Below are 16,870 nucleotides of genomic sequence, written 5' to 3'. Positions count from 1 at the left end.
AAAAAGGGTACCGGTACAGAGTCAATGTGCGGGGGCACCGGTTAGTCGAGGTAATATGTACATGTAGGTAGATTTAAAGTGACTATGCATGGATAATAAACAGAGAGTAGCAGCAGTGTAAAAGAAGGGTCTGGGTAGCACATAGAAGTGACAGCACTAGCACTGCAGTGACTCAACCCTGGGGGTAATTTACCACAATTTAAAAAATACAAAAAGCAATTTTTCCTGCTGTCATTATGCCTGACTACAGCGGCTCATGCATCTTTTCATCAGCAAATCTCACTGGCTGGGGATAAATACACATCAGAATAGGAGCTATGTTGGGCCCAGCGTTGGGCACACTGACTGACACTCAACCMGATGCCGGGCTTTGTTACACTCTTTAGTTGGCATTTTGATTGTTCCCCCTGGCTGTCAAAGGACCCTGGTTTGTATCYTGGACTTATCATCACAAACTGTTAGAAATCACACCAAATTGTCCTCCACTAATTTCTATTTACATTCTCACAGAGGTCAAAGGGAGTYTGAGACTAGGTGACGTGTACAAGTGTGAATACATGACATAAGCTAACAGCATATTATGTCGTAATAGCAGCCATGCTAACTGACTATCAATAAACACATAGGTGCATGATATATGATAGGAGTGTATACTGACATCTACCTGGAAGCTGGAAGGGGCTGGAGGGCCCGGAGCTGGCAGGAGAGTTGGGGTAGGTGCCCACCCCTCCGCTGGAGGCTGGGGAGGGAGGGTAAGGGGAGTTGGGGGAGATCGGGAAGGAGGTGACGCTGCCCCCGCTGTGCTGCTGGAAGGACTCTGGGAAGGTGGCGTTCAGGGGCATGTGGGGCTCGTTGTGAGTCATGTTCCTGAACTGGACCAGGAGGCTGTGTTGGGGGTTGAACTCACTGTGGCGAGGCACCAACACCGGAGGCAGCACTGGTAGAGAAGAAATGTAAAAAATATATATACACATTGGGATTGAAGAGACTTTAAAAAATAAACCTTGAGACACTACAGTATTTCATCTGAAACCAGTGAAAACATAGGTACTACACATTAATGAAGAAATGTCGTCATTTGGGACTGTTGTGCATTTCAACTMAAAGGACTTGCATCTATCTAGCCTTCACATTTGAATGAAAGTGCTTTCAATACCAGTTCTCTTCTTGTTTCCCATTACATTCAACAACAACAAAAACATACTATATGACGCAGATCCTATTGATCAGGTCATTTTGAAAGTCCTTGTCCTGTGCTCTGCTCCTCCCCCTCACTGACTGACAGCTCTTCATTAACCAATTCAAAGGTAGATATCACGTCACTCGCGAGGAGACAAGAGAACACATTTATCTCTAAGGACGCAGCCAGAATGTCCCATATTGTTTTGATGAAAATCACCTTGAGGCATATTTATTGGAAACTCTAATCTATATAGTATGAATAGTCCGTACTCTCCTTCACTTAAACGGTAACTTAAGACAGATGAGCCTTACTGTGTCCTACGCATTTCTTGTTGAAAGACGTGGACAACAGCCACAAATTAATCACACGTATAGGCTAAGGTCTTGCAATGCATTAGATTGAGTCGATACTGTAATAGGAACGAAAACAAGATGTACCTGGGCTCTCGACTCTCTTGTAGTGGTAGGGGTTAATGCAGACCTCCTTCTGCTTGGAGCCGAAGGGGTAGTCACACACCTCCAGAGGRTTGAGCTCGTGGTGAGACTGTAGGTCGGGCCACCTCCACACTCTGCAGTAGATAACGTGGGGGAGACCTTTACGATGGGATACCTGGAGACGACCGTCCAGAGACCGAGGGATGGTCACACACTTACCTGGCAGGGCAGGAGATGGAGAGACGGGTTTTAGGAAAGGGGAGAAAATATCTGGACCAAGTATTATGATCTTAGTCATCTAGAATACTCTATGATCCAGAGAGAGACACACAGTCTGCCTCACACACACCTGGCCTGAAATTGACAAAGTATGACACCGCACACACACAGTACACTACAGACAGACAGGGTCACTCACTGGGTTGCCCTGGGCTGCTGAGGGCTTTCTCCAGGTCCTCCATGGCTCCCTTCTTCTTCTTCAGTTTCTTGACCAGGGCGTCAACAGCCTTCTCAGCCCATTTCTCCTCCTCGTCCCCCTGCTTCCACCCCAGCAGACGCTTCACAGCTGGACTGGTGAAGGAGAACAGGCTGGACATAGAGGTCATGGTGCTGCTGTCTGTGGTGAGAAGGAGTGGAGGGAGGGAGAGAGAAATTTACCAGAAAGTTAGGTGATTGACGAGTCCTCTTCTTGGATCACAGTCAAACAGGGAGGGAGAATGTGTGTGTGTGTGTGTGTGGTGGGGGGGTGGAGAGAGGAGGCTTAGCCTTGCACACCAAGGACAGGAAATAGAGGCAGGACGCAGGCAGGACACAGCTGCTGCTGCTCAGGAAAGGAAAGCCTGCCGTGAGGTGGGATGTACCCTGGAGCTGGGTCACAACCAACCCCACTGAGGGGAGTGCAGTTTGGGGAACAAGTTCAGCTGAGATCAGGCCTCTTCGACACAACAGCCCAGAGGATTTACAAACGTAGCTAGTCAATAGGCAGGCAWAAATAGGAAAAGGACCTATTATCTCCCTCCTCTTCTCCCTCTCTCGTTCTGTCTCTCTGGTTAGGTCCGTACCATATGATGAGGTGGCTACAGCCTGGGTAAAGGTCTAGTGTGGAACCTGGAGGGGGAAAAGAAGAGAATCTGTGTTAGAAATATATATTGCACAACAGAATCCTCAGGTCAGGTGACATCTAAGGCCGGGGCGATACCAGTATCACCATACTCCTTAGTATCGTGGCAAGGAAACAAAACACTTAGCGGATTTGACTTGTTTAGMAAAACAGCCCTAATGTTGGAAACAAAAGTCATGCGGTTTTGTCATTTACCACCCTATAGCAGACAATTCACATGCAGCAGCTTTTTAAGGACCAAAGAGTTGGTTAACCAAGATTTTTTAGTTGAGTAGTGGCAAGTATTTAAGCAATAAGGCACGAGGGGGTGTGGTATATGGGCAATTTACCACGGCTAAGGGGTGTTCTTAGACAACGCAATGTGGAGTGCCTGGACACAGCCCTTAGCCATGGTATATTGGCCATATACCACAAACCCCCCCCCGGATCAGAGCCTGACGTCATAGAATCGGCCTACCTGATTACTTCTTATCCCTTGCACAAATATCCTACAGCTGTGTCTGTCTGGGGCACACTGGTGTTAATAGTTCNTGCTGTTATAAACTGGTTACCAACGTAATTAGAGCAGTACAAATACATGTGTCAAAACCCGTGGTATACAGTCTGATAAATCACGGCTGTCAGCATTCAGGGCTCGAACCACCCAGTTTATAAATAAAAATAATTTATGGCACACGAGATGCCTGTCTGAGCGGACTAGTCCATAGTGGAGGCCGCGGGGATGGCACACCAGTATCACATTTACCATCATTTCTAATCTACAATGTTTGTTTGGTTACGGTAAATTCTGTTAATACATTCAATATATTATTACAGTCTTACATTGTTGGAGTGGACACGTTGTTCGCAGAGCGCACAACCTAGGCTACACTTGTGAGGAAGGTTTTGGTTTATTTCATTCCATTTATGACTTGTTAATTTAGTAATCGTCTTTTGTTTGGAGCGCTCCTGTCAATCTTGAGTAAGGACGTGCACCTGATTAGGCCTACTTCTATGCCTATCGGCTACCTGGCCTGCATGCAAATGTAGGCCTATAAAAATGTGGCCATTTGGGGATCTGATCGTATTTCTGGATTGGCTTAGCGCACCACCACTAACGAGTTGTGGAGCTTCTCAAAGTAGTGTTTTCTTTACCTCAAAACAGCAAGTAAACTAAGTCCGTCTCTACATCCATTGAGAATGACAATAGTTCCTTAACGTAGCCTATTTGACAAATCTTTCCAGCTCTCTCCCCTTCGATGACCACTCAGCATTGAAAGGGGAAAAAATGTTTACACCGGATCAGAGCGTGACGTCATAGAATCGGCCTACCTGATTACTTCTTATCCCTTGCACAAATATCCTACAGCTGTGTCTGTCTGGGGCACACTGGTGTTAATAGTTCATACAATGTTTCAAGTTCCTTGAAGACAGGTCATGGGTGGCCAAGGTGATTTATAGGATTTTTTTTTTTTTTTTTATCAGGCTATTTTCTACCTGTGAGCTGCAATGTTTTTATTTGTTGGCTTTATGTAGGCTACTTTTACCTATCTCCAATGGCAACAGAAGTTACATTTAAATAGAATTTTGATTAACCACATGCTATTGATTTTGAGCTATGAAGACTATTATAAATTAAACTGTTCCACYAAAATGTGCATATGAAAATCGTAACTGACACAGACCAGCGAAAATGTTACGTTAACTTGGCACTCCAAATAGAAAYAGGTTGCCGACCACTGGTGTAGCCTATTAACGGCAACTGCAGGAGCATAAAGGCAGAATCTGCAAAGGCCAGCAGCAGCAGAAGGGTGGGGAACAGGTTTATTTGCTATATTGATCTCTGGCTCCCTCGTCAGTAATTTGCGTCTTCATTTTTAAAATCGCGGTGCTTAAAGCATCAGACTTGCTCAGTAGCCTACATGTACTTGATTTTATTCAAACATAGCCATATATAGACAAACATGTCTATATATGGCACATTATTTATTTATTTTTTATTTTTTTTTAAATTGGTCGAATCGATTGGTTAAAAGAACAGACGCCTCTCGGTCAACCAAGATTTTACTTTTTAGTCTGGGACAGCCATACTGGGTGYACAGAGACAGAAAGAAGACAGAAAATGCAGGCATTGCCGCACAGCTGTTGAKAAACAGCCCTAGCAGAGAGGATGTGAGGTCACTGAAAGCTCCCTTCTCATCATATCCCTCCCTTACGGCACACAGCTGTCCAACAACACCAGGCAGTTTAGAGCTTCATGTTCCATTGTTACAATAGAGGAAAAAAAGCAGTAGTGGAGTCCTATAGGCAATGAAATATACCCTACACTTTCAGTCACCACAGAGGAAAAAATTGTGAGCTTTGCATGTGTGATGAAGTGAGATGGCAGGGAATACAATGACAACTAAATGTAGCAGATACTAGCTAGGCTATTCACTGACTCTCTAAAGATCCATGCAGGTGTGTCGTTTCATCCATGACTYTATGGATAACTAGGTTATAGGTAGGTAAGCAAGCTCTCTGGACACAGCCCGTCTAAATAATCGGCTGGTTTCTGTGAGGCTGTAATGCCAAGTGAGCGACGACAGCAATACAATAACATTAACGACAGGAAACGAGGTGCACAGAGTCCAGTGACTGATAACATCACTTCACACCTAAGTCTTTTCCTGCCTGGCTATCCTGTAGCAACAACACAAACAGTGTCTGGATGAAGAGTCTGACCGTCACCATGGGTACCAGGTTTTTGAGAGTGCCTCACTTTGAATAACCATTGGGCAGAACAGAATCTTGTTAAGATGAAGCTGAGAAGTTCAGCYAAATGTATAGCAACATTCAACAGACTGAGAAAATAATACAGAACGTTGAGACAATTCTGACATGYCATGCTCTGGCTACACGGTGAAAGTGAAGGGCGAAACAAAGGATGGTTCAGGTAACTAAGCATGAGATGTCTCCCCATCCCCACCCAAGGAGATACTCAAGAGAATATTGCCTAATTGCCTGATCATTTATCTGACACCAGACACCCACACTATCCCGGAGGTCTGACATCATCCTTACTGCAGGATGACAAATCAAAATGCCTGAATACTGGATTAAACTGGGTGGCAACACCTCAACTACGGGGTTGAATACATTATCTAGTGACTTTCATCTTGTGTATCTTTTTTAAAACACATTATTCAAAGCTTGTTAAGGTACTTGACCCATAATCACAACCATTATACCACTGAAGCTTGAAATCAACACAACATGTCCCGATTCCCTAGAATACACCTTTGTCGACGTAGCCAGTTACATTGAACACTGTGACAAAGTAGTTAACTTCCAAGGTAGACAATAACTGTACTTGCTAGCTAAGCATGACATGTTAACTAGTAAGTATACAATTTGATGAAATACACATAGCTAGCTAGCCATGTGTATTTCGTGTCAGAGATCTATATCAATAATTACGCATGTAGCTAACGTTAAGTGATTATGGCTAAGAGTGGAAAATATTCATTTTCATCCATTTCBCTAATTTTGCTATCTTTAGCTAGTTGGTTAAACTTAGCCAAGTAGCTACCGTTAGCTAGCTCAACACGCTACAAGTTAATTAAGTTAGCCAGTTGGTTATCGAGTTGAACCGAATTGATGTTACAATCAAAGTTGTTCGTGTGGTTTTACATGGCTGACGTTAACACGTCCTATTTTGACCACAAATATCGTCTTTATCCCCCCCATTCTAGCTAACTAGCTACGTTCTCCTCCACCATTCCAGAGATAACTTTTTCAATCACTTCTCTAGCTAGCTAGTTACACCCCACCCRCTCTGGAAAAGTACCCAAGCCTAMCTTTACTGATTAAAACTTGGTAATTGTGTAGCCTACCCATGGAAACATGCTTATCTAGTGGATAAGCTATCATTTCATCGCATACCTTTCAAGAACTGAGGCAGGCTGGTCGCTTCCTTAGTACTTTTCTCTATTTAAAGCCGTTTTTTTTGTGTGACTTTTTTTCCCCCCCAAAGCCTTTCCCAAACTCTCCCCGACTCCTCTGTCCAAGCGTCAAGTAGACTGGGAGGCGGAGCGCATATCCCTCCGCTAAATGAGAGATGTTACTCTCAAATGTTCTTGATCATCCGTTTCTTCTATTTTACACTTTGTCACGAGTCTTCTTCAAATGAGGGCTATTCCATGTTAACAGAGTGATGCTGATACATTTTAAAGTGAAAAATCTGAGTATGTCAAACAAAAGCCAACGATTGCAACCATACAACTCTATGTAAAATGATTACTTTTAAACAATTTCCACAGAACATTCTACAAAAACACATTTACTTGAAGAACAGTGCAGATGCAAAGTTTGGTAACAGAATGACGGTTTGTGCTGTTTGTGCTGTCATTCTGTTACCAAACGTTGGATCTGCACTGCTCGTCAAGTAAATAATAATAATAATTATTTATTACATTTGTAAAACACTTTTCATTATACAGAATAATCTCAAAGTGCATAAAATAAAAACATTTAACCAAATAGAATACAATAAAAATGTGTTTWAAAAAAAAGTGTTCTGTCTAAATAATTAAAAGCAGTCCTTGTGCATAGAATTGTAATGATTTGTTTAACTTCGCAATGATTTGTCTTTATTGGACATACATTTTAAAATGAAAAATCTGAGTCTCACCATCACTCTGTTCCTGTGGAATTGCCCATGAGCAGCTTGTGTAAAGAAATATATTGTAAAGAAAAATTATCATAATCGTACATCAGCAGATACTGTGATCTGTGGTCCACTGAATCAGACAATACAGGACTGTCTCGCTAGCACAGACTGGAATATGTTCTGGGATTCATCCAATAGCATTGAGGAGTTTATCACATCAGTCACCGGCTTCTTCAATAAGTGCATCGATGACATCATCCCCACAGTGACTGTACGTACATACCTCAACCAGAAACCAATGAATTACAGGCAACAACCGCACTGAGCTAAACGCTAGAGCTGATCCTTTCAAAGAGCCGGACACTAATTCAGACGTTTATAAGAAGTCTCACTATGGACTCCGACGAGCCATCAAAACAGGCAAAGCATCAATCCAAGACTAAGATTGAATACACCGACTCTGACAATCACGTGTGTTGCCTCTCCAGCCTCTAGGTCACCAGGCTGCTCGTTATGGCGCACACCTGTCACCATCGTTACGTACACCTGCGAGTCAGACTCACCTGGACTCCATCACCTCCTTGATTACCTGCCCTATATATGTCACTCCCTTTGGTTCCTTCCCCAGGCATCATTGTTTCTGTTTCTTGTCTGTGTGTTGTTTGTGTATATTATATTATGCACTTCCTGAACTTGCTTCCTGACTCCCAGTGCACTCGTTCCATGGATGTGGCAGGTGCTACAGGATGCTATATCACTGTTTGTGTAAGCATTTGTATATTTGCTTTCTGGAGCTACGTTGTCCCACCCCAACCCCCCCCCCCCCCCCTTACCTGAGAGATTGATACCTCCTCCAGCTCATGGCTTCAGTCAATTGGACAATAGCCATGTGTCACCCAAATTGGTCTACACGGACAAGTTCTGGCCTGGTTTAGATCTTATCTGTCAGAAAGATATCAGTCTGTCTCTGTGGATGGTTTGTCCTCTGACAAATCAACTGTACATTTCGGTGTTCCTCAAGGCTCTGTTTTAGGACCACTATTGTTTTCACTGTATATTTTACCTTTGATGTCATTCAAAAACATAATGTTAACTTCACTGCTATGCGGATGACACACAACTGTACATTTCGATAAAACATGGTGAAGCCCCAAAATTGCCCTCCCTGGAAGCCTGTGTTTCAGACATAAGGAAGTGGATGGCGGCAAATTTTCTACTTTTAAACTCGGACAAAACAGAGATGCTTGTTCTAGGTCCCAAGAAACAAAGAGATTTTCTGTTGAATCTGACAATTAATCTTGATGGTTATAGAGTCGTCTCAAATAAAACTGAAGGACCTCGGCGTTACTCGGTGCCGACACAGATGGCCGCCTCGCTTCGCGTTCCTAGGAAACTATGCAGTATTTTGTTTTATGTGTTATTTCTTACATTGTCACCCCAGGAAGTCTTAGGTTTTATTACATAGTCGGGACAAGCATTTCGCTACACTCGCATTAACATCTGCTAACCATGTGTATGTGACAAATACAATTTGATTTGATTTGACCCTGCTCTCTCTTTTGACGAACATATCAAGACTGGAAAATACCAGGAAAATACCTGTCTATTTGTGGAAAAATCACCCTGATTAACTCTTTAGTCATATCACAGTTAACCTATTTGCTTATGGTTTTGCCAAKACCTAGTGACCTGCTTCTTAAATTATATGAACAAAAAATATTAAATTTCATTTGGAATGGCAAGCTAGACAAAATTAAAAGGGCCTATTTAAATAACGAATATGAATTCGGAGGGCAGAAATTATTAAATATTAAAGCATTAGACCTCTGACTAAAGGCATCAGTCATACAAAAGTTAAAGTTTTTCCCTTTATTCAGATTACACCTGCTCACTTTCAGGTGTTTGAAAAGGAAATTATCTCCAAAATATCGCTAATTTTATATTCGAGCCTTAGAAAGTTGGTTGCAATTTCAGTTTAATCCACCTGAAAAGACAGAACAAATAATACAACAAATATTGTGGTTAAACTCAAATATACTAATTGATTAAAAAAACATTTTTCGAAGAAATGTTTAAAAAATGTATAATTTTTGTGAATGATATCATAAATAGGACTGGTGGAGTTATGTCACACATGCAGCTAACACAGACATATGGAAATGTCTGCTCTTCCCAAAATTCAACCAACTAATTGCAGCATTACCACAAAAATGGAAGAGGCAAGTAGAAGGGGGAAAAAAGTATGTCGACCCTGTATTAAAGAACATAAATGGTTAAAGAAAAGTGTGATAAATAAAAACATATACCAATTTCATTTTAAGGACCAAAAAACTGACAGCTGTGCCATATAAATTGCAAAATAGTTGGGAAGAGATTTTCGATGTACCCATTCCATGGCACATGGTTTATGAATTGATACACAAACAACACCGGATTCAAAACTTCAAATTTTTCAATTTAAATTACTATACAACATTTTTGCAACCAATAGAATGTTATAGATATGGGAGATACAATTTTCCCAGCTCTGCAGATTTTGCTGTGAGGAGGCAGAGTCATTAGATCATTTATTTTGGTATTGTCCACATGTAGCTCGTTTTTTGTCACAGGTCCAGGAATGGCTGAAGAATTGCAACATTTGCCTAGAACTAACGCTGCAGATAGCAATACTGGGTGATTTGAAAAGCCATAGTCAATCAATCAATAATATAATTATTATTTTAGCAAAAAAATAAAATTTAAATTTACAATCTGTAGAATCTATGAGAATACAAAGGTTCAGTACTTTTGTCAAGCATCACAGCACAGTTGAAAAATATATGGCAAATAGAAATCCAAAATGGATGGTGTTGAGAGATAGATGGGAGGGGTTGAATGGAGTTGAAGGTTGGGAGTAATAACAAGATAACCAATGTAAAACATACAGGGTCTGTAAAATGTATATAGGGTCAGATATTTTGTGAAATAGCACAGTTACAAATAGAAATCAAACTGGATGGACATCAGAAATAGAGGAAGGACTAAAAACAAACAAAATATAACTATTGTAAAATAGATTGTGTCTGTAAAATGTGTATAAGATGTATAAACTGAAGGTAGAAGCCTAAGTGTTATTGTTTATTAGTTTACTCCAATTGGGGGAAGGGTGGTAGGGTTTGCGGGGAATAATAAAGGTATATTCTTTAAAAAGTATGTATATCTATATAGGTATGTGTATGTATATATGTGTATATATATGTATACTTATGTGTATGTATATGGATATATATTTTTACYAAAAAAAATATATGGGGGATTGGAAATGATGCAGACACTTACATTGATGGAAGCAGCCYTCTATCTGCAATATGAAGCTGATCCACACCTTAAATTTAAAATAAATAAAAAATAATCATACTTTCTGTTCAAAAATGATGCAGAAAAATGTATCCATGCTTTTGTCACTTCTAGGCTAGACTACTGCAATGCTCTACTTTCCGGCTACCCAGATAAAGCACTAAATAAACTTCAGTTCGTGCTAAACACGGCTGCTAGAATCTTGACTAGAACCCCAAAATGTGATCATATTACTCCAGTGCTAGCCTCTCTACACTGGCTTCCTGTTAAGGCAAGGGCTGATTTCAAGGTTTTACTGCTAACCTACAAAGCATTACATGGGCTTGCTCCTACCTATCTTTCCGATTTGGTCCTGCCGTACATACCTACACGTACGCTATGGTCACAAGACGCAGGCCTCCTAACTGTCCCTAGAATTTCTAAGCAAACAGTTGGAGGCAGGGCTTTCTCCTATAGAGCTCCATTTTTATGGAATGGTCTGCCTATCCATGTGAGAGACACAGACTCGGTTTCAACCTTTAAGTCTTTATTGAAGACCCATCTCTTCAGTAGGTCCTATGATTGAGTGTAGTCTGACCCAGGAGTGTGAAGGTGAATGGAAAGGCACTGGAGCAACGAATCACACTTGTTGTCTCTGCCTGGCCGGTTCCCCGCTCTCCACTGGGATTCTCTGCCTCTAACCCTATTACAGGGGCTGAGTCACTGGCTTACTGGTGCTCTTCCATGCCGTCCCTAGGAGGGGTGCGTCACTTGAGTGGGTTGAGTCACTGACGTGATATTCCTGTCCGGTTTGGCGCCCCCCCTTGGGTTGTGCCGTGGCGGAGATCTGTGTGGGCTATACTCGGCCTTGTCTCAGGATGGTAAGTTGGTGGTTGAAGATATCCCTCTAGTGGTGTGGGGGCTGTGCTGTGGCAAAGTGGGGGGGTTATATCCTGCCTGTTTGGCCCTGTCCGGGGGTATCGTCGGACAGGGCCACAGTATCTCCCGACCCCTCCTGTCTCAGCCTCCAGTATTTATGCTGCAGTAGTTTGTGTCGGGGGGCTAGGGTCAGTCTTATATCTGGAGTATTTCTCCTGTCTTATCCGGTGTCCTGTGTGAATTTAAGTATGCTCTCTCTAATTCTTTCTTTCTCTCTCTCTCTCGCAGGACCTGAGCCCTAAGACCATGCCTCAGGACTACCTGGCCTGATGACTCCTTGCTGTCCCCAGTCCACCTGGTCGTGCTGCTGCTCCAGTTTCAACTGGTCTGCCTGTGGCTATGGAACCCTGACCTGTTCACCGGACATGCTACCTGTCCCAGACCTGCTGTTTTCAACTCTCTAGAGACAGCAGGAGCGGTAGAGATACTCTGAATGATCGGCTATGAAAAGCCAACTGACATTTACTCCTGAGGTGCTGACCTGTTGCACCCTCGACAACCACTGTGGTTATTATTATTTGACCCTGCTGGTCATCTATGAACGTTTGAACATCTTGGCCATGTTCTGTTATAATCTCCACCCGGCACAGCCAGAAGAGGACTGGCCACCCCTCATAGCCGGGTTCCTCTCTAGGTTTCTTCCTAGGTTCTGGCCTTTCTAGGTAGTTTTTCCTAGCCACCGTGCTTCTACACCTGCATTGCTTGCTGTTTGGGGTTATAGGCTGTGTTTCTGTACAGCACTTTGTGACATCAGCTGATGTAAGAAGGGCTTTATAAATACATTTGATTGATTGATGTGCACGCTCTAGCTGTGCAGTCTCTCCAGGTCCTGGTTGGCTAGCCAGTCTGCCCCACACTCTCCAAGGGAGTAAATATGGGCTCCCGAGTGGCGCAGCGGTCTGAGGCACTGCATCTCAGTGCTAGAGGCGTCACTACAGACTCTGATTAGATTCCAGGCTGTATCACAACCGGCTGCGATTGGGAGTCCCATAGGGTGGCGCACAATTGGCCCAGCGTCGTTAGGGTTTGGCCCGGGGTTGGCCGTCATTGTAAATAATAATTTGTTCTTAACTGACTTGGCTAGTTAAATAAAATAATATTGCTGTACCTGAACGGTGTTATTCTAGTCTGTGAGTGTGGGTGGACATACAGTATGTGTATGGGATGTGTGAACACAGATTAAGTTGAGCTTGGCTTTATATATCACTACGTAGCTATTACAATGTCATGTTATTAGTATTGGTCATTATTACCATTAGTTTAATGCTTGCTTTTTATGTTGCCCATTTCCTTAGCCTCATTGTATGGTATTAAGTAAGATGTTTACATTAACTCTGCTGTTATAATTGTACTATTATGTAATACCTGGTTATTTACAGTCCTTACCTATTGTGCTATTGAAGTTCTGTTCCATTTTATTCACTGTTGTAGCCCATTTGATATGCATACATTCATCCATAACACCTCCTCCTTGAAATGTTCCTTATTGACTGACCTTCATGTCTTAAAGTATTGATGGACTGTCGTTTCTCTTTGCTTATTTGTGCTGTTCTTGCCATAATATGGACTTGGTCTTTTACCAAATAGGTCATCTTCTGTATACCCCCGCTATCTTGTCACAACACAACTGGTTGGCTCCAATGCTTTAAGAAGGAAAGAAATTCCACAAATAAAATTTTATGAAGGCACACCTGTTAATTGAAATGCATTCCAGGTGACTACCTCAAGAAGCTGGTTGAAAGAATGCCAAGAGTGTGCAAGGCTGTCATCAAGGCAAAGGGTGGATATTTGAAGAATCTCAAATATAAAATATATTTTGGTTTGTTTAACACTTTTTTGCTTGCTACATGATTCCATATGTATTATTTCATAGTTTTGATGTCTTCACTATTATTCCACAATTTAGAAAATAGCACAAATAAAGAAAAACCCTTGAATAAGTAGGTATTCTAAAACTTTTGACTGGTGGTGTACCTGTGTTGATCTTCTCCTGTGTGTGATTAAAGTTCCTGTGTGTGTTCACTTTTGGTCTGCTTTATTCGCCTTTAACCTGGGACGGTGTCAGTGAGTCACAAACCAGTAAAATATGAAGAGCTGGGTCACTCTCTTTCAGCAAGGCTTGCAATCTATCGCGAATTACAAAGTGAAACCCAGCCGCGAGCTGCCCAGAGACGCTAGCCTACAAGACAAGCTAAATGTCTTCTATGCTTACTTCATGGCAGGCAACATTGAACCATGCATGAGAGCACCAGCTGTTCCGGACAAATTTGTGATCTTGCTCTCCGTAGCCGATGTAAGACCTTTAAACAGGTTAACATTCGCAAGGCCGCAGGGCCAGATGGAATACCAGGATGCATACTCAGAGCATGCCCTGACCAGATGGCAAGTGTCTTCACTAACATTTTCAACCTATCCCTGTCTGAGTCTGTAATACCAATTTATTTCAAACAAACCACCATAGTCCCCATGCCCAAGAACACCAATTCTAACCTGCCTAAATGACTATCGCCCTGTAGCACTCACATCTATAACCATGAAATGCATTGAAAGGCTTGTCATGGCTCACATCAACACCACCATCCCAGACACTCTGGACTCATTCCAATTCGCATACCCCCCAACAGATCCACAGATGACGCAATCTCTATTGCACTCCACACTGCCCTCACCCACCTGGACAAAGGAACACCATTCAACACCATAGTCCCTTCCAAGCTCATCACCAAGCTCAGGACCCTGACTCTGAACACCTCCCTCTGCAACTGGATCCTGGATTTCCTGATGGGCCGCCCCTCGGCAGTGAGGGTAGGCAACAGCACAAACGCCACGCTGACCAACAAGACGGGGGCCCCTCACGGGTGTGTGCTAAATTCCCTCCTGTACTCCCTGTTCACCCACGAGTGTGTGGCCACGCACGACTCTAACACCATCATCAAGTTTGCTGACGATACGACGGTAGTAGGACTGAAGACGTTGAGGCAGCCTACTGAGTTCCACAGTAGGAGTCATAATACCCATAAAACCTAGCGGTAAAACCCACAAATGGTTCCAATCCTTTTTTCCCCATTCATTTTTGTGTAGGGGATTTTAGAACTACTTCATATAAGGTCTGTGTTTCGTATAGGCTTACCCTTGTGTGACGTTTTGATAACCACGCAAATCTCTCTCGGACAAGGTCACTTTTATCAATATATTTGCCAGTTATTACCACCAAACAACGAAATGCTAATCAGCTGCAAATATGGCTATCATACATAACTACACATCTTGTGGCAAGCTTTGACATCATGCCTCTGTAACGGATGTGAAATGGCTAGCTAGTTAGCGGTGGTGCGCGCTAATAGCCTTTCAATTGGTGACGTCACTTGCTCTGAGACCTTGAAGTAGTGGTGCCCCTTGCTCTGCAAGTGCCGTGGCTTTTGTGGAGCGATGGGTAACGATGCTTCGTGGGTGACTGTTGTTGATGTGTGCAGAGGGTCCCTGGTTCGCGCGAGTGGACGGACTGAAGTTAATACTGTTACATTGATGTTGTTGACCCGGATCACTGGTTGCTGCGGAAAAGGAGGAGGTCGAAAGGGGGGTGAGTGTAATGGAAGTGAAATGGCTAGCTAGTTAGCGGTGGTGCGCGCTAATAACCTTTCAATCGGTGACGTCACTTGCATACAAGACTCACAGTTGTGCTGTGCTCACTTGAATAGGAAGGTGGCGCGGCGGTCCGTCTTGTGGGCAAATTTGGTTATGAAACTTTGTCATCAAAGTCTGTGATTCTCTGGATTTATGGTGCTTTCAAGACACCTGGGAACTCTGGGAAAAAAACAAGGTTGAATCATGACATCAGTGATCTTCAGGTCGGAGCTCTAGAAAGAGGCCAGAGTTCCCGACTTGGAATTCCGAGTTGGATGACTGTTCAAAATGTATTTTCCCAGTTGGAGCTAGTTCTTTTCAGAGTTCCCAGTTGTTTTGAAAGCGCAGAAGTCATGCTGGATTGAAAACATGGCCAAAGTATTCTACCTTTTCTGGCCCATGGTGTTGCGTGTGAATGTTTATCATTTTAAGCTTGGAAAAGAGACTCTTAAACCCAGAGTTGGACCACACACCCTCTCCACCGAATGGCAGGGGAAGCAAAATAGTGATTGCTTTGCAACGCTTGCAGTTAGACACTAATTACTTCCAAACCACTTATTGTTGAATTTGTAATTTCCAACTTGTTTTGTAATGTTTACGTCCAATGGCCGATGAGCACCGATACGTTTTATCTATAATTTCTCTTCATTTGACAAGGATTGAAAATGATTTGCCAGTAGATTGTCGACGTGATTCATGATGACTGCTTGCCTAGCTTGCTAGCTAAGATTTTGAAAGTATGATGTTGACTTGATCAGTCCAATCAAAGCTACTGTAGATATAACGTAATTTGACGTCATTTTATCTGTGGCCAGTGACCTTGAGCCTTCTTGGATGGGCACTTCTAATGTAAATCTATGGCAGCACCCAGTGGTGGAAAAAGCAAGGCGGCTTGAACTTTCTAGCTCTCTATGTAGATATTGCGGTGACTTAGTGTCCCCATGAGTGACAGGACACTGAGCCTATCACGGCGCAACTAGAGAAGATTACTAACCCCTACACTCTGTGTTTTTCGCTGGCTGTCCCTCCTCCACTGCATTTTGGAGCGGCCTTACTCAAAGAAAGCAAAAAAATGAACTACTTTATTAACTCAGTACATTTTTTTTTACATTGTTTGCAAACTGATATGTGTCATGACTCTCCTGTGAGGATCCAAGGATCAGGTTACAGTGGATCAGCGTTTAATAGAGCCCACTCACCGGCTGGGGGGGAGGGGGATGGATGCTGTCTCTTATACACATCTAGATGTGTATAAGAGACAGGCCCTGGACAGCTTCTACCCCTAAGCCATAACACTGTTAAACAAGACTGCTAAATAGCTCATCAAATGGCTATCCTTTTTTTGCACCAACTCTCTTGCACTGACTATGCACACATACTGGACTCTACCCACACACTCACACATACTCACACTGACACCCCAACACACACATTCACACTAGGGGAGGTTGCTGAGGGGAGGACGGCTCATACTAATAGCTGAATGGAATAGCATCAAACACCTGTGTTTATACCTTTTGTACTGATTCTGCTCCAGCCATTAACACGAGCCCGTCCTCCCCAATTAAGGTACCACCAACCTCCTGTGATACACACACACACACATGCATACTGACGCCACACAC

General features: G+C 42.9%; 1 protein-coding gene across 5 annotated transcripts in view; it reads right to left on the bottom strand.

The window, feature by feature from the left end:
* Nucleotides 1-7,843, bottom strand: part of smad5 (SMAD family member 5) — a 17,648-nt gene extending 9,805 nt beyond the window's left edge. Inside the window, exons 1-5 of one of the 5 annotated variants that reach the window (XM_023990462.3) lie at nucleotides 7,389-7,583; nucleotides 2,622-2,724; nucleotides 2,036-2,226; nucleotides 1,621-1,836; nucleotides 659-937 (exon numbers count right to left, since the gene is read on the bottom strand). In XM_023990462.3, the coding sequence (XP_023846230.1) occupies nucleotides 659-937; nucleotides 1,621-1,836; nucleotides 2,036-2,226; nucleotides 2,622-2,724; nucleotides 7,389-7,461 (862 nt within the window). In that variant the 5' untranslated portion in view covers nucleotides 7,462-7,583. Of the gene's footprint in view, nucleotides 1-658; nucleotides 938-1,620; nucleotides 1,837-2,035; nucleotides 2,725-6,640; nucleotides 6,797-7,388; nucleotides 7,584-7,650 lie in introns of those variants that run through there. The other 4 variants (XM_023990461.3, XM_023990463.3, XM_023990464.3 and 1 more) reach the window with 4 other exon arrangements.
* Between the last annotated feature and the right edge of the window lie 9,027 nt (nucleotides 7,844-16,870).

Source organism: Salvelinus sp. IW2-2015, linkage group LG6.2, assembly GCF_002910315.2.
Source record: "Salvelinus sp. IW2-2015 linkage group LG6.2, ASM291031v2, whole genome shotgun sequence".
NCBI classification, from domain to species: Eukaryota; Metazoa; Chordata; class Actinopteri; order Salmoniformes; family Salmonidae; genus Salvelinus; species Salvelinus sp. IW2-2015.
Note: the sequence above shows the minus strand (reverse complement) of the source record. Positions and strands in the feature narration are given on the sequence as shown.